This window comes from Cebidichthys violaceus, unplaced genomic scaffold, assembly GCF_023349555.1.
Source record: "Cebidichthys violaceus isolate CVI_PGR_0920_01 unplaced genomic scaffold, fCebVio1.0.p SCAF_5, whole genome shotgun sequence".
NCBI classification, from domain to species: Eukaryota; Metazoa; Chordata; class Actinopteri; order Perciformes; family Stichaeidae; genus Cebidichthys; species Cebidichthys violaceus.
The window spans coordinates 17,513,789-17,538,514 of NW_027176705.1; the positions used below are offsets into that span (position 1 = coordinate 17,513,789).

Consider the following 24,726-nt stretch of genomic DNA (forward strand, 5'->3'; position numbering starts at 1 on the left):
TGCCCGAGAGCATGAATTACAGTTGCCGGTCCCTCCTCCGGCGTTGTCCCTCGTCCTCACCGGTTTTGACCCCTCTGATATTTTGAGCATCTGTTCCTCTTGCTGCCACTGCGGAGGCTCTTTACAGTCAGTGTTGACGTATTTTATCTCTCCCTCTGTAGTCAAGGCTTTCCACGGTGAGACCGGCCTGTAAATGGGAGCGTCTGCCCTTTGAATGTCGGCCAAGTGGTCTCTGTCCTCGTAGACGAGGAAACGCTCTTCCCAGAAGGTGTGTCCGATTTACGGCATCACTTCAAGTACTTTGCTCATTCTGTAACTTTTATGCATTAAAGGGAATTTGCTCCAGCGCTACAGTAACACACTGGGAATTGATTGGGCATTACCAGTGCAGTGTTGTACTTGTGGCTCCACTGAGAGATTGTCGGCCTTTTTTTTGTGCCTTGCTCATTAGCGCGTTGTAGAGGGAGGAGTGTCCAGTGAGTCCTTGGTTCATGAACCTTCCTTTTACCACATTGCACTCAGCTCTTTCACAACCATTCTAAGATGTGCGTTTGCATAATCTGGGCGTGTGTTACGGCATTTATCAAGTGCATGTAGGTTTCTCAGCTGTTCAAATGACAGCAAAAGACTCAACATTTTGATCTCATGTGGGTTTTTACAGTACAATGATTTGAAGGGACGTGTTTTCATTTTGAGATGCCGAATATGAAGTTATAGCAAATGCTGCTGTCTTGTTAAAGCAATCCATATAGTCTTGAATATCAGGACCGCCGTGTTGATTTTAATCAGTGGAAATGTGAGACAGCAATGACGACCTTGATAAGCAAAGAAATACAAAAGGAAGAATGTAAACTCCATAGTGAGATACCGACACGTTCTAGTGATCGCAAGCATCAGGAAGCAGCAGACGAGGCTACAGTTTGCACTTTTCCTCACAAGGCCGTCAGCGGAAGACAGGGAAACGTATGAGTTTAGCCTCTGACGTGTCGCTTACAGCGAGCGTTTAGGCTCTATTCAGCTCCGGCACAACAGACGCATGGAAGAGGAGTTGGCCTTCCCATTGAGAGCGCCGTAAATTACCAGGAGGATTCTGCCGGCTCCAAGCTGAACCCAGCCAATTTCTCATCCTCACAAACCCCCTAATTTAATGATGATGGAGGATATGCACGGTGTCAGCCTTGTAATTACACCGTATTTACTATAGCATGGAAGCATTAGAGGAAGTCTTACAGGTACGAGTTGGCGACGTGGGATGGGTGTTTGTATGCCTGGGAGAGCGCCCGCTGAGATCCACAATGAGGTCTTGACTCGCCTTTTTTGTGTGTGTGTGTGTGTGTTAAGACCGGGATCGCTGGAATCCTCTCAGCACGCCGAACGGCAGCCACCTCTGCAGCAAGACCACAGTTTGTGCCCCCGGGGTGGACTTATCAGGCAGACTTTTTTGTCAATTGTTACTGTGCCTGTGGTGGTTCCGCATCTTTCTAAGAACAAGAAGCATTTGTCATCTTTGCCGGCCAGAAGTTTGTCTTAAAATAAAGCGTGTCTCTCGTATGAAAATGTGCAGCAGGTGTGAGAGACTGTCCTGTTACCCATCGTACGGCAGTGCATCATGGCGCCACTGTGCTGTACAGTCACCATTACACATTATTGTTTACATCTGCATTCCGGTTGATCAGATTGAGTCTTGCATAGATGCTTAAAGTGTCATCTCACTTAGGTCTGATAAGAAGTGGTCAGACTTGCATTAATGACAGTGTGTGGACGCTAGAAGTGCCGATCCACCAGGAAGCAAACACAAAAGGAAGACTTGGACATGCACTGATGCAAATAGAAAGAAACCCAGATCGTCAGGATGGATGGAGTCTAAACCAGCTGGTGTATTCACTGTTTGGTTCAAAGCTATCCGGAAGAACGTCTTCTGTGTACACACTGCAGTCAGATTAAGCGTGGAGATGATTCCTACCTGTGAATGGAATCTGTTGTGGGCTGAAGCTCGATCCTTGTTGGAAGACTTACGACAATCACAGAGAGTCTCTGCTGCTGAGAGACGTTCTGCCCGGGTTAAAGCACATCTTTAAAATCATTCTTTTTAAGAGCATTTAATGCCTTTAACTCATGGATGAGTGAAGAGATGACAGGAAGACAACCCGATAGAAAAGGAGTCAGCTGTAGTGGTGTGAAAGTATTCAGGTACATTAACAGGTACTCTTGTGAGGCACTTGTACTTAACTTGAGTGTTTTCATTTCATACTACTTTATACTTCTATATACTTTACTACTACTACTACTACTACTACTACGCTAGATTTCTGAGATATGTTTCCACTCTGCCAGATTCACGCAGCAGCTATCGTTATTAGTTACGTTGCAGATTGAGATCGTACTTGCGACACGTATAATCATTTTATAGAATATGATCCGATGTGATCCGATGTGAAAAAAAGCTGTTAAAATTAGCTCGACCAGTTGCAACATGAAACTATGCAACTAATGATTATTTATGGAAATCAATGAATCTGAATATCATTTTCTCCATTAATTCATGGATTAATAGTCTGTAAAACATCAGAAAACAGTAAACGGTGCTCTGGCGCCATTTCAGAAAACAACAATGTTCAACATATCTCAGAGTTTCCTATAAATAAATGGTTAATAAATGAGAGCTCCTCTCTGTGTTCTCCTGGCTCTCATCACAGCTGATCATTTGGTCTCATTGATTGATAAAGAGAGGGGAGAGAACCGCAACACTTGACTGTGCAGAAAGCAGAGGCGGGATAGCTGTAGTCCCACCAGTGCCAGGTTGCACCTGACCTGTGGCCCGCAGGCTCCGCCTCTCCCGTCTGACATCAGCGCTTTGATCTGCCTACTGTCTGTGTTAGCACAAAGCCATATTTAGCTCAGTGTAATCAGTCCGGCGAGAGCTCGCATGTTCGCTACTCAGGGATGCCTGCCTAGTATAAACACACCTGCTCTCCTCAGTGGACTTCCAATGACTTTAATGTGCACCTGAAGAGGTCAGCTCGCAGCCGTCGTCATCATCACACGGGCCGAGGGTAAGGATCACGTTGACGCCTTCGTGTGACACTCAAAGAAAAGAAAAGAAAAGGTCACTCTGTAGTCGGAGGTGAGAGTTTGAAGAACAGTTCAGCAGGCGGAGTGTTGTAGTCTGTATGTGGTCATTTAAACAAAAGCATTAGAATAGAGGAAGTGACACAGCGATAGATAGATATATTCCTCAGGGCAAAGTTTGACTGTGATTCACCCACAGGGCCTAGAACCGTCTGCCTTGTGATGACGCTTCATGGTTTTGATAACGACACCGCCGTCACATTCAGTTGTGATTGGGCTCATGGGAAACTACATGTTTTATTTCTGCGCACACATTTTCTCATTTGCTAAAACTATGAATTCAGCACTACTTTATAATATAAAACGTTATAATGTTATTATAAAATACCTGATCTATTTATGTAAGGATGGAATATGGAGGCTTCACTCATATAAAGTTGAAATACTTTCAATATCAAAAATGTTGTGTTTTCGTTCAGTTTAACACAAAAGATGTGAGCCTCGTTCTGATGATCAAATGAGAGCCTGTGTTTTTTTTGCTTTGTTTGCTTCTCCACCGTAACTTAATTTCTGGTCACATGGTGCATTCAAAGGCTGTGATTGGTCGCATATAAAAGATTTGCTTTGTGTAAAATAAATGGACCTGAATTTAGAAACTGAATGTTGGCCATTTAAATATTGTCAAATTTTGTCAAAAATGTAAAATGAGGAGTAAACCAATCCCCACGTGTAGAATCAGTGGAGTGCCCCTTTAAAAGAATACATGAAGCACGTGTCAGTAGGGCTTAAGTCATAAGACAGGATCTTCAATTCAACGTTTTTGCGGTTTAATACAATACTTAAGTTGATGTTCTAGAACAATTGGTAAGAAGTTAGAAGTCCATCCTTTTTATTAGTCTCCTGTTTGAGAAAGCGTTCCTGTGGGCTGAGATGCCGCCTGTTACGTCGACAGGGAACCAGCGGGGGGGAAGTGAGCGACTCGCTGCACAATCCAGTTCCCAAAACCACTGCGGCGGTTTCAGTTTCACACGTCTCTGGCTGTTTTCTAAAGAACCGGAGAGTGGGTTGAATTGTATCATCTGGTTGGAGTGTAGCATGTCGGAAAGCCCCCGGAAAGGTCACCAGTGTATTCCAGGGGTAAACACACACACTCGCACACATATTTGTGTGCAATTTAGAGTTTGTGATTGACCAAACTTGGAGCTGAGAATCAAGCCCAGGACCTTCTTTCAGTGAGAAAACGGCACTGACCGAAAGGCCATTATGAGGCAAAGCTCAGGGGTCGTACATACTTTGTCGGCTGGTTTGTTGATTGAAATGATGGAGCAGCCATTACTGCAGTGGGGGTGATGTTAATCTGATCGGGCCTGCTGTGAGACTGAGGTTTGCTTTGCTCGGGATTCTCCAGACTAAACCTCTTACCTCTCCAACGAGACTAACACCCACTTTCTCTTTCCGTGTGTTTTCTTTGCCCCCATTTTGTCGTCTTTTCAACATCAGTTGGTCTGTCCACGCGCCGCGGTTGAAATGAGTAAGCTCAGTAGGTTGCCGGTGAAATGTCATATTGATCATTTTGATTTTTGCGCCAGTGTCTGCTCCTGTAAATACGTTGAAATCCACATCGCTCACCCAGCTGTCGGCCGTCAGGATCCTGTGAGAAATTGGGATTGCCAAGTGCAGCTGAATTCAAGTGACAGAAATTGCCCTGTTGATTGCGTAATGTGTTGAACATTTACCGAACGTGCAAAGGTGAACAGCATTTTTGTCCTTCTGCAGGTTTCAGGTCCTTTCTAATTTACCAGCGTAAACATTTCATCAGAAAGCCACAACACCCTTCAGACGTCCCTCTAAACGTTAGCCCGAGCCTGTTCCTTCCAAATGCGTCACCTCGCCGAAAATATAGCAGCAACTGTTATTTGCTTAAAGAAAAAAAAGTTGGACATTTTGGACAATTGGTTTATTTGCTTTCTTGCCAGGAGTTTGACAAGAAGATTGATATTACTCGCGTGTTTGTACGCTAAGTATGAAGCCACCGCCAACAGCCAGCTAGCTAGCTTAGCGTAAAGACTGAAAGATAAGGGAAACAGCTAGCCTTCCTAACGCTTTATATCTCGTTTGCTTACGTCTTTGCAAAACCCTAAAGTGTATAAACAACATTTCCCTGTTGTGTGGTTGGTAATGTAACAGTTGGTCTTGGCTGGGACAACTAACTTCCTGGACTCTCAGGTTGCTTGGCAACTGGTCCTGGCCAGGAAATAGTTTGGCATATAATCCTCCATAAAACTACAAATTGTCATTTTTACACTTTCAACATTTAAGTGAGCTTCAGAGGTGCTCTGGACAGAGCCAGGCTATCTATTTCCAGTCTTTATGCTAAGCTAAGCTAGCCGGCTGGTAGCTTCAAACATACCGTTCAGATGTGACAAAGGTATCCAAAAAAAAGTGAACAGGCAAATTTCCCAAAATGTCCAACTATACCGTTTAAAAGATGTCTACAGTGCGCCTGAGGACTGTGGAAACCGAGGGGGGGCATCCAACCTGGGGAGGAGGGCCCATCAAGGCCCGGGCCGTGATTACAGGCCGGCCCCTGGTGCGCCTCACAATAAGATAATGCTATCTGGGCCCACAGGTATTTGGTTTCAGTGGAGAGGGTAATAACTGTCACCAAACACTGAGGAGACCTTTCATCCCCCGGCCTCGTGTTGTCGTCCAGCGCTTGTGTGCAGTCCGGCGCACAGAGGCAGCTTTTGTGCGGCGGGGCGAGGTCACGTCACCACGACGGCCTCATATCTGTCCGCGGGGACAATGGCGAGGTTTGATTAAAATCAAACAGCCGTGACTATCTAAATGGCAGTCAACATCGTGCGTCCCAGTTACCGCGGCGTGCTTGTTGAGGAGGTGACGTAGGCCGTGCCCCCAGAAGAGCAGGGGCTGATGGTGAACTGCAAAAAGAAAAGAAAGAAAGAAACACGCACAGGGGGTTCAACACGGAGGCGGACGCACTTTGGTCGCAGTGGTAGGCCAGTACCTAGTGGTTAACCCCGGGAGAAGGCATGAGAGGTTAAACAAACGTCCGAGTTAAACATCAAACCCAACTGAGCCACGCAGAGCCGTAACCCCCCCCCCCCCCCCCTCAGTGTGCCACGTTTGAAAGGCTTCGATTCCAAACTATTTACTTTTACTAAAAAATGTACCAGGTAATTCCTCATTAATTTGAGTGACATGGTCGTCAAGAGAAGTCTTGGTGTCGCGAGTCAGACGTGGCTCATGTTTACGATTGGACTTTTATTCGGACAGGAAGGAAAACAGGCCAGTCTAGTTTGAGTCAGTCTTTCAGCAAAACACGTTTTTAAATAGGATTTGCTCCAGCACTTCTAGATCGAATACAAAGTGTTCAACATGGATAATACGAGAATAAAGGGAAGTTAAGAGGCGTTAGGAATGAACTCTCCCCGGGCTTAAATCAGCGCGGAAGCTCTCCCTGGCACTCTTCATCTGCCATTTGGTGGAGGCTTTTATAGCCAAAGCTCCTTACTGTACCTTACATCTAACCCTACCCCTAAACCTGGCAGCGCTTGTCCAACCCGCCCAGTGTTGTTGCTCACAATTGGAAAAACAATTCCATGTGGATTTTATGTCAAGACAAAGATGCCTTGTAGGGGATGTTTGTCTTATGCGTGTATCTGTGGAAAAATAGACCAAAACAGGCAGAAAGGAGACGGTATCCAGGCCAGGTTGTCTTTGTTTGCTTGAGAATAGAGGCGGCAATTAGGGATATTAATGTTGAACCGTTAATCAACAAAAAGAACTTTGCCAGATTAATGCTATCAGTTAAAAAGCCGGTCCACCTTAAATGTCACAAAAGGTAACTTCGGGGCTAACCCTCTTCCATTTAATCAGCTGACAAGCCAGGCATAAGAACCTGGCTCGGGTCTTGAGGAGTTTTGGCATTTATTCACTGATTTTAAATATATATATATATATATATATATGCATACCCTACAGCTATCCATACATAATGGATTCAACCCGTTTTTGTAAATTCCCATCATATGCATGGCTCAATACCAGTCCAGTTGTTGAGGAAAAGCATTATTATTGATTTCATTTTAAAGGCAAGTGCAACAAGTGCAATGAGACGCATTGTTGGACGTAGCCTTTACGAACTATATTTCCCAATGTTGATTGCATTTTGTTGATTAGATTAGTCCGCCACAGGTGCGCTGATGACCCTATAATGACTTAAAGGGCGACGCTATGCTGCCAGTCGGCACGTAGACGTGGCTGCAGGGTGGAGTTAGGTTAGCACCTTTTTAAATCACGCATGGAACCACGTGGCTTTTATTTCCTGAAGTGTTTTGGTTTTGAAAACACCCAATGGTCTCCATGGCAACGGAAGAAGCCCGACCCGCACCTTAGCACGTGCGTTTGTTTTAGCGGATCAAAGAGATGTGGCCTTTGGACGAGGGGACCGGGGGGGGTTCACAGAGGACGCCTCTGAGGGAGCGGCGCTGACGAGGAAAAGATTATGTTGACGGCGTCACGGGCCTCCAGCCACCTCTGACCCACCCACTGTTTACCCTTCTTCCCCTCAATGCACCGCTCGCTTGTTCTAATGTCGTCTCCAGGAGATTCTCTTTGATCTGGAGGATTTAGAAAAAGTTCAAGAAGATGACATGCCTTTACAGCATGACGCCAGAGAGAAGGGCAGCAAAAAAACACCTGATTATTGCCATGAATTTGGATTTCTTTTGCATGAGTGTATCAATGTGTGTTTGTGTTTTTTATAAAGCTTTAGTTCACTCGAACAATGGAAACTTTGATGTAGTTACAATTTTTAAAGCTGAAAATCACCATCCTAAAGGTTCCCCGGGGACGTTTTGACCCACCGTAGTTTGTTTTGTGTGCGATGCAATACACATGTCCACCAATGGTTTGACATTTTACCACCGAAATACATTTGGCGGTAACACGCAAGGATATGCAGCAATGTGCCAGCAAAGACAGGAAAGAAGAGGACTGCAAGCTAGTTATGAATGAAAACAATGCTGTATTTAAAATACAAATGTTTTATAAAAGAAGGCAATTCATTTTTAGACCTCCAAGGATTTTGGTGAGCTTCGCTGAATGGAAACAAAACTTTAGGTTGTGTACAAGAAAACTCCACAGGGCGCCTTTTAAGTTTTGCCAGAATACAATCAGGCCCGTCATAAAAAGGCACCTCATCCCAATGACTGGTTTCCTTTTTATATTGGACCCAAAGCGGCGTTTACTTGACTGTGACATTAACATCGGATGCACCTTCCATCCGGGGAGGGTTATTGAATCGTGCACGATGGAAAGCCGGTGTCGTCCCACAGAGAACGAGGAGAGAGACCCCCTTGTCCCTGATGAAGAGCGCTCATACGCCGCGGCGATGGTCTGCCCCAGCGTGCATGTGCATTGTGTCGGGGGAATCGTCAGCTGTCGATTGGGGAGGGGCGTAGTCCAGATTAATGAGTTGTGAAGCTAATCCTGTTCATCCCCCCTCGTTCACGCTCCAGTCACATGGCCATTACAGCTTATTTCGATAGCCGGGGCACCCGTGGAAGCCGTAACGAGGCCCATTCACGAGCCTGCCTCGGAGCGTCGGCGCTCCTACCCCGGCACCGAGGGGCTTTTTGTCTCTTGATTTATTGGTTCATTTGTGACGGCCGCGCACTTGAACGCGGCTGCCTCTCTCGTGGCCTTCCTGCCGTAAAAGAAGAGGATTCGGTTTTAACGGCGGCTCAAAAGCAGTTTGGGCCATAATGGAGACTGTTAAGGAGCTGAGCCGAAGGCTGGCGGCCCCCAGTGTTTTAGGTGGAGTTAATGGGTTGTGTAATCTCTATAAGCAGGTGTCGGGTGGCCGTAGGGTGAGCTTAGAGGGATGTCATTTCTCAAGGTTCTTCTGTTACCAGAGAAGGAAAAACAGAGGTTTGGTTCAGATGCGTGTTCTTTTTGCTGTATTACATGGCCGACGCGCAGGTTTTTACTTACCCATCTCGTTTGAATAAAACAGATTGCAGATAAGACTTTGAGTCAATTATTGTCCGAGGATAATAAAAATGCCTGTTTAGTTTAATTAAACTGGTTTGTGATAGACTGTATTTGTAGGAATTTGTGGTTTTAAAAACGGGTAGAAAGGTTGGTTTCCAATGTCTTCTCTAAGTTTACCATTGCACCGTGCATTACCTGACGTGTTTACTGTAACTTCACCTGTAAGTCCAGGTATCATCCACATGCAGCACCAAAATACCTTGTTGTAGTAAATTGCCTGGAACGTGTGTCCCTCTCAGAAGATACTGCAGCGTTTTTTGTGACACAGAAATCAAGTCATTTCTGTACTTTCCAGGAGTTGCATTCAGAAATGACTTCTATTTTAGAAACCCCCCGCCGTGTCCTTTCTGAATGACTGCTGCTGCCCAAAGAGGAACCGTTTAACCAGATTACACCAACCAAACTGTACCACGGTGGGGTCAACCATAGACAAGTGATTCAAGGCAGCCTGGTGAACGGATATCATATTTTTGATGTTATCATTGTATCAAGTGACTCCTCATCTTGTGAAGGAGTCTCAAGAATGACCCTATATGCAGCTTGTAGCCTTTCTTTGATTCATTGTTTGAAAGTTGGGTCAGAAGAGCCAAAAGCACGCTAGCTGTGTAGCACAAAACAGGGAAACGAGTCAAAAACATATAACTTAAAAAAACTTGTAGAGATACAAATAATAAATACTTAAAGTTAACTAAATATTGGAAAAACGTTTGTCAGGTTGGCCAGAAACTCCTCACAACTGCTAACACATTAGCCTTAACTAGCTTATTAGCCACATTAGCTTGGTACGGGCTGCGTTTCTGTGAGTCTCTCTGCCTCCTTGTGGTGAGAAAATGTAATGTATTCACAAATAGTTTTGTGTTTAGATAAAGTATGTAGTGAATTGTCCACTAATTCCCCCCAGAACTTAACTCTTAACAGAGACACCTCTAAAAACACAACGGGACCCTTCCAACCATACGTTAGCTTGTTTACACAGAGCCACAGCCACTGCAGCCGGCTAACTAGCGTAGCTTGACAGCTACACCAAAGGGGAAGTTTCGGATGTATGCGGTAATGTACACCCTGTGATGACGCAGCTCAGCGAGTCAGCTTCCTTCGTGTGGATCTTTTTTTTATTGTGTGATAGATGAAGCTGAAACTGTAAATGCAATCATTTCTAATAGATAGGTAAACAAAACGACAACGTTGCGGTGGCAGACGGAGCTGAACGAGGTCACGGGGGAAAACCTTCCCCCGGATCAATAGAAGTGATCGACTCTGTCCTCAGCCGTGTGACGCAACACACCTACTTCCTCGCGAGTATGTTCCTTACTGTGCAATAAGAGGTTTGGCCACCCGACGGTCAACAAGATGTCACGTAAAATGAAAATGTCTGCCAACCGTGGAAGCACCCTCGTGTAAGATCTGTGGAGTGGTTCAAAAAAAGAGAGCGCCGACAGAAGTCCAAAAATATGCAAATATAAAAGAGCCGGTTGGGGACATAATGCGAGCGTCTTATCAGTCGAAGTCATGCATGTGGTGAATAAGCTATTCCCTGGCCCACTGCACTTAAGGCAAGAGGATTAGACTCCAGAGTATTATTAGAGCCGCTGATTATCCCCTTACCTGATGCGCCTAATTCCAGCGTGAGCTTGTTTATTTAGCAGAAAGGAAGTAAAAACCTTTTGGATTGGGTGACGGGGAAAAGTGATTTGGCCTCGCCGCTCCTCAGCGCTTGGTCGAATCTGACTCTTTCTGGGGTTTTTATTTTTCTCCTGCTGAACTCATTAGGTCCTGGCCTTTTGTCAGCGCCCCCCCCCGCCGCGGGGTTCATGTGATTAATGCACTGCCGCTGACCACTGAGGCCGGCAGCAAGGACTCGATTTACTGCCAAGAAACGGCGGACAAAAGAGAATTGTCTCTCCGAATAACTGAGGAGAGCGCGGTTCTCTCGAAAAGCCGAACCGGTCCCTCGACCCGCTGATGAATGCAAGCAGGCCGATGTCTCTTCAAGAGAGGTTTCCAAACCATTTGTTCTCAAGTCAATAGCTGTAATATGTTGTTTTTTTGGGGTGTAATTACACACCCACTGCTTCTGACCTTGTGCCCAGAAAACGGCTTTGAGGCCTGCATCCCAGACTGGAAGTAGGGAATCAAACGTGAACGTGAGCTGGTAAATCCTGCTCACTGATCTTCCCCGGCATGAACCCATGTAGAGGAGGCAAAGTCGTGTGTTTTTGTCCCCGAAACCTCCTTTTAAATTAAAATGGTGTGTGCTTGCGGAAGAACTTAAGGGTGATGGGAGGAGGCAGGAGCGCACAAACAGTTTGTCACCAATGTCGCAGTCTTTGAATAAACAAGCACAAATAGAGACCTGGCAGTTTTGGTTGGATGATGTGTGTGTGTGTGTGTGTGTGTGTGTGTGTGTGTGTTTGTTCCCACGTGTGATTCAGTGTGTGTCCTTTCAGTACTCATGCACTATTAACTTCCCACTGAGTGTTGGGAGGACTGCCAGGGTCGAGCTTAACCGCCACCTTGTCGGCAACAAAGTTCTGACGCCGCTAAAGCTGATATACATGAACCCCCCCCCCCTTAAAAAAAAAGACCGCTGAGGTCAAGTGTTGTGTGTTATCAAAGGCAATTTGTTTGCAGGGTTTTTATTCCAGCTAAGCACAATACTGGCTCACATATTTCACATTTGGCGGAGCTAGAAGGAGAGAGAGCATTGGACCTAACGCTTGTTAGGAAGCCAGAAACCAAATGAATGTCGCTCCATGTCTGCTGCTACACTCTTCGGCTTTATTAACTTTTTATATGTTGACGTTGACGACAGCTTGTTGCAATTCCCCAACACGTCGCCTTGTTTGTGTGTACAGTATAAACTGTAACCTGTGATTTGTTCTTGTCTTCACAGTGTCCAGGGACATGAAACTCAATCCACAGCAAGCTCCACTCTATGTAAGTATCTCTGTTCATTAGGGATGCACCCATTTCAACTGCTAGAATTGACATCAAGGCTCCAGATTCACTTTTCATTAATTTCAACCGTCCTGAAGTCAGTGTCGAGAAAATTCTGAAATTCCAAATGTTATCCTTTTACTCTGTTATTGTCATCTAAAGTGGTTGTTCGCATAAAAACACACAATTCAAATGTTAAGGAAATAAATACATATTTTGTTTTTAAATATTTGCTTTGATATAAAAGCAAAAAATTCTCGTGATTAATAGTTTTAATTCTATTTCATGAGCTGCTACTAGCTAGTGTTAGGACGTTTTACTGAGTGGAGCTTGAACGCATCGTGATCAGGTCGGTGCAGCCTCCGTTAACGTTAGCTGTTTAGCTCCGTGCAGACGAGTAGATCCCTGCGATTACTCTGAGCAGCATGCATGGGAATGAATCTTAATAGGAAAAGGGAATAAGTTAGTTGTTCTAAATGTTTTAAGGCTTTTCCTCCATGTTTATTTTGAACTTTGCGAGGTTTATGTCCTCTTCACTCACGCTGAAGAACTTCCGCACCGAAGACGGGCGGCCGTGGCTCAACGGGTAGAGAGGGTCGTCCGGCGGTTCGATCCTTGGCTGCTACATGTCCTATCCCAGAGTGTCCCTGAGCAAGACACCGAGCCCCTAAACAACTGCTCCCCGGGCGCTTCTCAGCAGCCCACTGCTCCCAGTCAGCTAGGGATGGGTTAAATGCAGAAGTTACATTTTGTATATATGTATATGACGACGATAAAATGAACATGAGACTGACCTGGTTTCCATTGACAGCCGATAGATCGGTTCATCTCTACCGTTCCCACTAGAACTGACTTCAGTCCGCTCACACAGCTGTTTCCACACAGCTCCACCAGACCTCTTCTCAGGACCGTGTGCTGTAGGTGTAGCTCCTCAAGGTTCCTTTATTGCACCTGTTGGGGCGAGTTACGCCTTTATCTTATTAGTGCTTTATTATGGAGGCAGATGACCTCGTGTAATTTCAGGATTAGCTCCGCCAACCCGAGAACAGGTCTAATTAACGGGAATAACTGAAAACAAGGGCCAGATAACGGAGAACACGGCATCAGAATCAACTATTTAACGTTTGCCGACCGGCAAACGTTTCTAACAGTTTGCGCTCGGCCTGTTGTCCTCTGTAGTGGGATGTGTCATCATCTTTGACATGGTATCAGTTGAATGAAGTGGGAACCAGTTGGTGGACTGTTGACATTACAAAAATAGAAGAAGATAATGTATTAGGAAGGGACTGAAAACTAGACTGCTGATCTTTTTATCCAAAGCACTTTTTTCTTTTTGGTGGTTCCAGTTCTCTATTTGTCCAACTCTCAAAGTGTCTGTGTTGCACCACGCATTCATGTGATTTTCATACCCACCAAACTGAAAGGAACAACTACAACTAAATTGTCAAAGCTACGCCAGCTGGCGGCTCAGATTTTCAGATTAAATAGAAATCGTCACGCTTTGGATCTAAGAATAGGTACTTGTCCTCTTGAATACTTTACTCTGAAAAGGACAAATTGAGGCCTACTTTACCTGGACATGTGCCTTTTGTCCAAATCAATAGGTGAGCAGGTAATTACAGCAAAGAGCTCGGCGCCAAAGGCGACGCGTGACCTCCTGATTGCTGGATGTTCTTGTTAATTGAGAATTTAAATGTTCTGATTATGCAGACCTGTGAGTGTAAAAGAACATGCTGTACTCTGAAGTTTCTTTTGTCCAGGAACCCGGCTCTTTGGCATGTCTGACAAGGAAGTGAAAAGTCATGCAAAAGTTCTTTTTGTTTTGTTTCTAAACATTTTTGATTCACCACCTATGGTTTGTCCGCACTCTCCTGATTCTGTGATGCAAGCATGTCTCAGCAGATTGACTTTCCCCGTCTTGTTACTGTAGGTGAGGGTCAACTTATGAACTGAAATATGAATACCTGCTGCCCCCAACAAGCGGTCAATCTCATGATCCCTCTTACCCTAAAGTGTGAATAAAGCCCCAGGATGCCTGAGTTCCTGTTCAGTTGGACAGAACAAGCTACTTGTTTTATTTCCAGTAATAAACCAAGGCCTCAGGCAATTTATGTTTTCCGTGTAGCACCCAATAATGTAATAATGCCCTGAATGCTTTTTTTTAAAATCAAATTTGCTCCTAACCTGATCCAAAATGTAACCCAATAATGTAATGACTCGACCAATAATGTCATAAAATGTCCTTGTTCAGTCGCGTCATTTATTTAATCATAATCACAAACGTAATGCAAATGTTTAATGCTTACTAAAGCACTTTTTTCTTCCTTTTAATTTAGATTTCAAGTCCTTTGTAATTCCAGAAATTCCTTCAGATCAGACGAGGCAAAAGAGACACTTCATCTAATAGGAATCACCGGATGGAAAAGAACATTTACATTATTATAGGTTGGGTTGGGATCAGGTTGGTGCAAATTTCATTACATTTGCAGGAAAGTATACCATGATAGGGTGGAACAGTCCTTTTCCTTATGATGACTGTTTAAAAGTACTTTGTGCGTATCGGACATGCACTGATTGCAGTTGCGTCCTCGGAGCGCTGCGGTTAATCCACGGGTCGGGCGGGTCGGGGTCATAAAAATTGAACACCCTGATTAATAGCTAATGGGTTGCCGGTGGGTGAAATAATGCATCATTCATGAGTGAAAATAATAATTACAGTCTCTACAATGTAAACACAGCAGAGAGCAGAGCCGAGCAACAGCGGCGCAAAGTTCATTTTCCTCCATCAAGTTTATAACTACAGTTAGTGGTCCCACAGTAAAAATCAGCGTTTGTGTGTGTGTGTGTGTGTGTGTGTGTGTGAGTGAGAGTGAGAGTGAGAGTGAGAGTGGGAGACATTTCGCTACCACTAACAGGTGAGGAAGGCTCACAGGAAATGAGATAAGCCAGAGATGTGTGTGTGTGTGTGTGTGTGTGTGTGTGTGTGTGTGTGTGTGTGTGTGTGTGTGTGTGTGTGTGTGTGTGTGTGTGTTTGCGTCTCTACAGGCAAGAGTGGCTCACACACATTAACCACCCAGACAACCTTATCTGTGATTTACACCCAGACCGCTCGGTGGAACCGGGCCTCATTAGACATCAGGTCTTAGACACTTATCACCGCCGTTCACAGTAAGATGGCTCATAGGGGTTAAGTAGTGGCTCTGTAATTGTAGCTCTTAAGAAACACCATCCAGAGCGACTGGAAACGACAGCCCCACTTTGGAGATAGAAACCACCGCTAGTAAAGAGGCCAAGAGGCGCTCTTGCGACACTACTTTGACCAACGAGGAAGTGTCCGGAAAAGAAATGAGTTTGTTTTCGAGCCCAACGTGAGGAAGTAGAGAGGGTTATATGATGTGTTGGTCAGGCTGAGGACGACTCCTTGCTGCGAACAAACACGTCATTTACATTCTTGCCGTTTGGACAGTGTGTCTTCCAGAGTGTCTTTTACAATTCGAGGAGCGGGTCGGGTCTCTAAGCACAGGTCCTCTCTGCTACCTGACGGTCTGTAGCTGCAGTGGAAGGATGCTCTTGGAAATCAGAGGATGTGTGTAGCTTGATTAGTAAATGCTCTGGCATTTTGTACATGCGTGAACAGGACCTGATTTAATGCGCGTCCGTCTCATGAAACTTGCCGACCAAATAAACTAACTAAATTGTCCATCAGCAGCAGCAGCAGCAGCAGCAGCCAATTTTTGATGGGTTAACAGGTTGTTTTAAATCATGGCAGCTCTTTACGGAACATCAAATGTGTAGTTTTGTCCATTTATTTATATATATATTTATAAATATTTGTTATGCATCAGGACTGACTGAAAGCTAGAACGGCAGGTCTGTTGCATGTACAGTAATTCATGATGAGAGAAAACCTTAGCGGTGCCATGGGATGTCTTCACAATTAGTTTGAGTGCTGAAGTGGAGCAAAACTTCCAAATTGTGCTGCTCATAGTCAGAGATCCAGCCAGGGGGATGAACATGAATTCAGACTGCATAATGAGTTCTCTTAAAAATGAATCATTAAAAGCATCTTCGGTGAGAATTCACACGCGGAGGCCTTAAATATCCAAAGCTGCTTTTACCTGGAGAGTTGATGCCAGCATACAGTTGCAGGACTCACACGTGCATCTTTAATTAAGAAGTGTGTGTGTGTGTGTGTGTGTGTGTGTGTGTGTGTGTGTGTGTGTGTGTGTGTGTGTGTGGGGGGGGGGGGCTCCAGCTGTTCTTTTGATGTTGCTTAATAGTGGCCTGTTCCCCAGCTGAAGCGCCGTGATTAGCAGGTCAATACCCCAGCAGGTCACTTTGCTAAGTACCTGTTGCCAGCAGAGAGCACAGTCACACGGTGCGGCTGAGAGGCATCCATTGGTGCACGCCACCCGGCTTTAAAGTTGCCGGTTTGCTTTTTTCTGATTTTAAAGCCGGACACGCGAGAGAATTGTTTAGCATTTTAATGATTGTTATTGTGAGACTAATTGTCAGTAGCTTTACTTTTCGTTTGTGTGTGTTTTTGGTTTCTCCGTGTGCAGCTGTGCTTCCTGCAGACACAGGCAGATGTTCCACATCTCTGTTGCTCCACCTCCGACCCCCGCCCGACACGTTTTCCTCCAAAAGGACTGACAGTGATCTTATTCAGCTGACGCTCCATTCCGACTCATGACTCTTGTGCTTTTTCATTCAAATAAGGTTGAATTCGGCAGATTGATTACAAGCAGTCGTAGCTGAGGAGGCAGAAAGTAAGAGCGCGAGAGAGCGAACGCGTATTATGTAGATGGATCACACGACTTTGGTTCAAAACAATCAGCAGCTCACGCCGTTATTTACGAAAGGACACTAATTTTGACGAAATGAGATGCTGTGGCGGCGCCATCAAAAATCTATTTACCTGCTAATGCGCCAAATGCAGCAGGTTGATTAAAGGGATTCTCCACCAGCTTCAAGCGCTGAGGAAAAAACTAATTCTCCTTTTGCTTTTCTTTTGTCCGTATGGCGAGAACGCTGGACTTCCTTTCGCATCGAAAAGGTTTTCATTGACACGCGGTGCGCAAACTCACAAATCCACCGAGGTGCCGCTCCGCTCCCTATTTTCCCGATCTGGGCCGGGGATAACGGATGAGGTTTTAATGGAGAGAGTGTCTCTCGCCCGCTGGCTTCCCGCCCATCTACAACTCTCTTATGCCATCGCCCCCCCGCTCTGCTTGTTAAAGCCGAGGCTCTCTGCATCCCTACTGCTGCAAGTCAATGTATTTAGTCCCAGCTCTCCAAAGGTCACTGCAGGCGGTTTCTCTTCCTGTGTCTCTGCCTATTGAACACATTTCTACCCCCCCTCACATTGCTCAACAGCAGCGGCGGCGGCGGCTTGCCAAACAGAGACTTGCCAAACCCAAGGCTGCTGGTTACCCCCCCCCCCGTATGGAACAAGGCCACCTCTTCACAAGAGAAGGAGGAAGCATGTTTAACTCTCGTTGACACCGTTCTGCTGCCGTTGGACCGGGCTGGTGAAAAGACAAAGATTGCAACACTGGTCGGATTACGTGGGAAGAACTGTCCCATTGTCTCTCCTCTGTGTCAACAAGCTGCAGTCCCCCAGTGGAAAAACAGCTCATTCTGAACAATATGCCTACTTTTATTGTTGCTTCTTCTCGTCCTCCTCCTCCTCGGTCAGTCCTCAGATGACATCGGCCCACAACGATCCAGCCACAACAAGCCAGCTGTCACTGTGGACAGTTGGCTTGTTGTGGCAGACTGCACTTTAGACACATAATATTATCTAGTCGACACAACATCTAGCAGACACAATACCGCTGCGATAAGGTGTTGATTTTAAGTCGTATTTCTGGACTTGTTTGCAAAGCCCCGCCCCCTTACTTGCTATACCTGACAGGTTCCTTGTTTACAAAGATTAAGGTGACAAATTGACCACTCTATATTCTTGCAGGCGACCATTGATTTTTACTGGCTGACATGAAAACGGTGGCAGACTTTTTCATGTTATCAGCGTTGTTTTTCACAGGGATCCTAAATATGCAATTTGATGAAATGCAAAGTCATTTTTTTTTGTAGGGCCGACACCTTCTGGTCGATCGGTCGACATGCTGTCATCTGTTGAACAAGCGCTGGTGTTACTTAAATAAGAAAAAAAATCACTTCTTAATCCATTATTTTTCGGAGGCGGGAAGCACGTGTGTGTCTGAGAGACAAAGCGAGAGAGAGAGAGAGAGAGACACACACACACACACACACACACACACACACACACACACACACACACACACACACACACACACACACACACACTGCAGCCCTCAGTGTCTGTCTCTTGTCTCAGTCCTGACAGTTGTGCTACTGTGATGCCTAAAGTTGGCGGTTTGAGGGTCGGGATCGGTTGATAATCTCATATTTTTGCAGGTTGTCCGGGTATTACAAAAAAAAACTAAGCCGCTCATCTCCACTGGATCGTCTTTGATCCACATTTGAATATGTCTGCTCTAATAAATGGCCTCCTAATCGTTCTTTTTAAATATAACTGCAGGCATTTCAACAGCTTCATTCAAATTTTTAACATCATATGAATACAACTCACCTAATCTGTCAAACACAGTGTTCAAATCCAGTTCTTGCACTTTTTTCAGTGTTTTTCGTGTTGCCAAAATAAAAACAAACCAGTCTTCCAATCTATACATGTGGCTCCTTCTCGAGCCGGTCTCTGGTTTGGGCCTTCTCTCCGAACCCGGACCATACGGCTGTGGAAAGTCAACTGCTAGACTCAATAACAGCTGTCGAGTTTCCAGTGAACGAGTGAGAAGTAGGGCTCTGGAAAAGAGCGCTGACCTTGATTTATGTGCCAAGGATGCACAAGGGTGAAAAAGCTGGATGAGTTGATGAACAGCGCTAATACAGAAGCCGTAAATCATGTCGCCTCCTCCATTTGTAAAACAGTTCCATCCTCCTCCTCCTCCTCCTCCTCCGTAGTATGATGCCGACAGTGCTCGCTCACCTCGTCGGCAGAAAGTCAAGCTGCTCCTCCTTGTTCCAGCGCCGTCTGCTGCCTCCTCGTTTTGTTAATGATGTGATTAGTAGTGCTTTAAATCAATAAATCATTACCATATTAGCTTTTGAGGCATTTGTGTAATTGTTGTAAACAAGTGTGCTGCTGAGAAAACTGGCAGCTTCCACGCGGAGTCTTTACGCCGCCGCCCTGTGAGGATCTGGCATCCAGACATCCGACCGGTAACCGTGTGGTGAAGGAGAGCGGTTCACATCCGCCATCGGCATTTGTCTCCCATGCATCTAAATCACTTTTGCTTTTTTATCGATGGGATCATTAGCTTCCTTTACATAGAGGTTCAACTTGTAGTCAGAAAGTACTGCATAATGGCAAATCAATTGATGAAAAGATAGGAATTAAAATCTCTATTTTCCTCCATTTTTGATGATGAAATTCCTGCAGACTTACTTAGACTTCTCTCTAAATATCTGTTGTTCCCTGTTCCTCCCGTCTCTCCCTCCCTCTCCCTCCCTCTCCCTCTCTGCAGGGCCGGTGTGTACTCACGGTGCAGCTCGCCGATGAAGAGCTGGCTGCGGAGGAGGAGGAGAAGGAGGGAGTCGACTACTTCCTGCTGTTTGCTGGCAGCACACAGAGGCACCTGACCAGCACCCTAAGGAGCAGCCATGACACCTTGCAGGCGCTGTGTCCCGGTAAGCCCCCCCCCCCATTCCCTCTAATGGACCCGTGCGGGGAGGCAGCTCCACCTGCAGTATTTGATACGTTAGATCTATTGTCTGAGTAAACTGATAGCATAGGACCCTTTAGATTATGTTGGTAAATAACAACAAACGGAAGGGAAGGTTCTGTGAAAGTTGCGTCATGGCCGACCTATTTGTTTCAGGCCACTAACATACAGTCAAAGTCCTCAAAAAGAATTGAAATAAAGTAAAAAATATTGTCATAATCTCCATTGGTGAAAACAGTCAGATCTCTGTCTCTGCAGCCATCATGTGCCCAAAAGAACATAAAGGGGGGCTAAAGCATGCCAAAATGTTTGAGAACAAATCTATATTTAAGAAGGGGATGGTATTATTCTCACATCACACACAGAAAGCATCGGGCAGTCAGGAGTTATTATAGCTGTGGAAGACAGTCGAAGTAATACATGATTAATCATCCACCCCAGCTGTCCTCGTTTTTAAACTAATGCTGCGTGTTGGAGAGGGAGAAATCACCTCATTTGACTTTTTCTAGAGCCTGGCTCATTCATCACTCCTCTTGGAGCTCATTCCATTTACTCCTCTTGCAGAAGTGAACATATTTAGCAAAGCTGAAGTCAGGGATAACTTACTGTGAGGCGGATGAGCAACGACAGGTAAATCAAAGGTCACCACACACAGAAAATGGGTAATGGACGTGAATGTTGGGAAAGACCTCAAATATGAGCCCGAGGGACAAATATGAAAGATATGGTGGAACTTGTTGTTTTCCTCAAGTGTCTGCGTTCCAGACAGGGGGAAAAAAAAAGAAGGCGGAACACGTTAAACTGCATTATCTTGTTAAGAGCTCGGCTGTATTGGAGCCATCTGAAGGGGGCAGGAGGAGGTGTTACTCTCTACTGAGAGATTAGCGCTGCTTCACTGCTTCCTCCATCAGTGCACACAAAGCTCCGAAGGACCCGTCCTGTGACCGAGCATTAGGTCGTGGGATCGAATTCCCAAGTGGCCTGGGAAAGTAGCTGCAGATGCACTGAATCGCTGCTTTGGCTCGGATCGAGGTGTCCCTGAGCAAGGCATTTGAACCTTAATATTCAAGTGTTCAAGTATGCTGGCACATTATTAACTAGCGTAAGCTCTTCTATGCTACGCTAGCCACTGATGCTTTTTTGTTTTTCCAAAAATGTGATAATATTTATCCAGAGGGTGCAGTTAGTGACAGTCTGGGCTCCATGGTAGCTTTTTGAGTTTAGAAAAGTGAAGGAGTTGACGGAGCGGCAGCGGGAGGCGGGGCTAAGCACAGGTTCGAAATTGCGAATCACCGCAACCTCGAGAGATCATTGAGCATACAGTAATACATGAGCACAAAAAATAATAAGCTGATTGGTCCAGCACACACACACACACACACACACACACACACACACACACACACACACACACACACACACACACACACAGCGAGCACATGATCTCCTGGTGGAGATAACAAAAGACGGTGCTGTGTTGGGTATATGGGTCTTAAATGGTAGTTCTAGATACTGAGTATGGATCAAGAGGTTAGCTCATGTTGATTCATCTTTAGAGAGAAGAATGACGAGGAGTCCCGCATCCACCGCATATGATTTGGCATTTGTGGAGGACGTAAATTGATGCAGAAGGCCGCGCTCCGCATAAATTAGAGGCAGGGATGTCAGCATGTAAGGCATCAATCAGAGCCTTTATTCCCCGTTAGTTGTGTTTTGACACCGTGTGTGGACTACACTCCTCTTTGTTCATTCTGTTTGTGATGGCAGCTGAAAACTCATTAGCATTCATTTTCATTTAACTGATAACATGTTGTGTTGCTCATTTGTTGGTCGTTGGAGTTTGATTTGTGACTGCTGAATAGGTATTAGTGTGGTAAATTGAAGCACATTTCATTAGGTAAATAATATTCAGATTTATTGGTATTAATTAGGGTATGAATATATGATTGAAGCCAGCGGTGCACTGTACTGTAGCTGATTGTTGCTAATGAGCGATTCTTATAATACAATTTTGCGATGTCAAATGACTAAAACATAGTTGCTTGTCTTTAGTTCTGCCTCTGCCTGATAAACCTGGCTGAAATAGATTCATGCAAACATGTGTGGTCTTTGAACCGAGCGGAACGTCTTCGACTCACTCTTCATTCACCACAGTTAGCAGCAAATCACTTGCATATCAATTTCTACAGACAATCTAGTTTCATTGGGGAGGTGGTTCATGCAGAGTGGGAACGTTTTCCTCTCGGCGAAGACATTAACATGACATGAGTCGCCACTGTTTGCTACATGTAGCATTGACAACATATAGCTACTGAACGGTACAATTACACTGAATTTAATGAATCAACCAAATGATGATGTCAGCAGACGATCATCGTTACTAATAACGTGAATGATGAACACACGGGGGATTTAGCCACACGCACATGAGACTGATAATCAATTTATTTCTGTATTTTAAAGAATGTTTTAAAAGCTAGAGATTATTACACTCCTCCTCTGTCCTCTGTCACCTCCTCCTCCTCTGTCTCCTGTCTTCTCATCCTGCCCTCCTGCTTCCCTCCTTGTGTTGTCTTGTAGCTCATGACTGCTGCGAGGTGGTGTCGGTCACCTTGTGTTCAGCCAGCCGAGGCGTCCCCGAGTCCCCCGAGGACCTAAAGCCCCGTCTGGGTCGCGTGGCTCCATTGGCCGAGCATCGATTCAGCTTTGTCCAGGATTTGGCTTTTGACATGGCCCAGTTCCTGGTGAGCATTTCCAAATGAGCAGTAACATAACCACACAGGCCGAGGCTTGTCACGGAGCGAGAGGAAAGTAGTCTCCGTTGGCGAAGAGTGATACAGCAATGTGGGCAAAGTGACAGTAAGACAAAAGACTCCCACGTTATTGTTTCTTCCACGACGGTGCTTGATGTCCCACAGTCCTCGCCATTCAATTAATTCATTCTTTTCAGCGCAATTTATCATCCCATAGAAGAATAATACAGAATTTGCTTTGCCAAGGAGGAGGACGAGATAATGTAACTGCCTCACTCAAAATGTCCTTTTTTGTTGAATCTGAATCTGGTTTGTTTTTGTCTGCACAGCTCAGCACTGATAAATGCACGTGTGCGTGTCTCCCTGCATCTACATCCCACATTTTGGGCATGTGGATTAATGCTCTTAGGCTGAGCGTCTTAAAGCGAGGTGCTTCCAGTGGACTAAGCCTCCTCCTCTGTAAAAAATCTTGACTCATCTCCGTAATCGCCCTCCAATCGCAGGTGAGCACGGCGGGCCGGGCCGACGGCCTGGACGGGGCGCTGCTGCTGGACGAGTGTCAGATTCCCCTGCAGGAGTGCGAGCGTCTGGACGACAGCCTGGCGCTGGCCCTCCACCACCTCGCGCTGCCTCCCGGATGGAGCTTACTGGGGAACAAGCAAACCAACAGCACTGGTGAGGCCCAAGGGGTGTGGAACGTGTCGGACAGCGTGTCTCTGCACGGATGCACAAACATGCTGGCAAATTATAGCCGTACAGCACGTAATGACACACATAGCGCCTCTCTTTGTGTGTGTGTGTGTGTGTGTCACATGCAATGTATTTCACAATGCTGACCAGGTACCAATGAAACAAGGCAGGTTGATCACTCTGCATTATGTTGCTGCATTTTTCAAATCAGTGCTACTTGGCAACATACAGTTTGCTGTTCTTGTGTGTGTGTGTGTGTGTGTGTGTGTGTGTGTGTGTGTGTGTGTCGCTGCTAATTATCAGACGTGCCTCCTGTTGAGCTTCTACCTTTTTATAGACTAATCTGGCAGCTGATTTATGTGACGTGCTCTCAAGCAGGTGAACACATTCTACGCTTCTGTCTGACCTCCACAGTGCTGGAAGTAGAAGTGTTGTGTGGAGAAGGCTGGCCAACAGAAACCCAGCAGGAATTACCTGCTGGTTTATGATTTAAATCCTTAAACTCCACGATTTCCTGCAATCTCATCTGCAGAAATGCATCATTCGATAGCTGACGTTAGCTAACGTGGTACCAAGTTAGCGAGAGATGCGGTGGGAGGGGCTCACCGTTGGGCCCGTGCACACAGAGAGCTCGTCTTTTTTTTTTGCCGGTTCCTGGTCGGTGCTCTGTTCGCAAACTACTTAAAATGCAATGGATTGAAAGATTTATGAACGATATATTGATTTTGGGAGCTTGATGTCCTTAAAGTCTCAGTTTGTTGTTGGAGCAGCTGATAACAGCCCAGAAAAAGACGTCTAGCCGTCTGCTTAGACTGGACTATAATTCTACGAAATCTTTTACATTTTCTTGATTTTCACCTTTTTATTGAAATGACATTTGATGACTATATGTTCAACATGTATCCTATAAGATGTCCAGGACAAATGTCTTGGCAAAGGCGATTTTAAAATTCAACGTTTTACACACATTATAATTTTAGAAGCCGGTTTACGTGAGGTGCCCCCCGAGAGTAAAGACGGCTTTGGTACTCTATAGACTCGTAGCAGACTTCTTCCATTCCTGGTTGTTTCTTATTCAAAAAAGCAGAATCATCCAAAATGAAGCTAGACTCATGTGTAATGTGTGTCAACACACCGACAGTTAGTCTGCAGTGTTCAGCTATGTTTTCTTTTTGTCTCCACGGTATTTTAACCACCAGTCATTAACTGATTGAGGCGATTGAGCTGCAGTAGTCACCTTGTCAGTACTGTGAAATAGAAGTTACCTGGATGTAAAAGTACAATTATAATAATTGTGGTCTTGATGTCCGTGGCAGATTTACGAATCAAAACCCAGAAAGCAAAGCTCTGACGTAGCGCCTGTGAAGCTGCGAGCAGCATATCTTGGTCTTCTTTTGCCTGATAAATGAGTGATAAAGAGTCTCTTGTAATCT

General features: G+C 45.3%; 1 protein-coding gene across 1 annotated transcript in view; it reads left to right on the top strand.

Moving 5' to 3' along the window:
• The first annotated feature begins 3,084 nt into the window (after positions 1–3,084).
• LOC137887704 (A-kinase anchor protein 13-like) overlaps positions 3,085–24,726 on the top strand; it is an 88,454-nt gene continuing 66,812 nt past the window's right edge. The window contains exons 1-5 of the mRNA XM_068730880.1: positions 3,085–3,124; positions 12,041–12,084; positions 19,653–19,815; positions 22,431–22,594; positions 23,107–23,278. Coding sequence (XP_068586981.1) covers positions 12,052–12,084; positions 19,653–19,815; positions 22,431–22,594; positions 23,107–23,278 — 532 coding nt within the window. The 5' untranslated portion in view covers positions 3,085–3,124; positions 12,041–12,051. The remainder of the gene's footprint in view (positions 3,125–12,040; positions 12,085–19,652; positions 19,816–22,430; positions 22,595–23,106; positions 23,279–24,726) is intronic.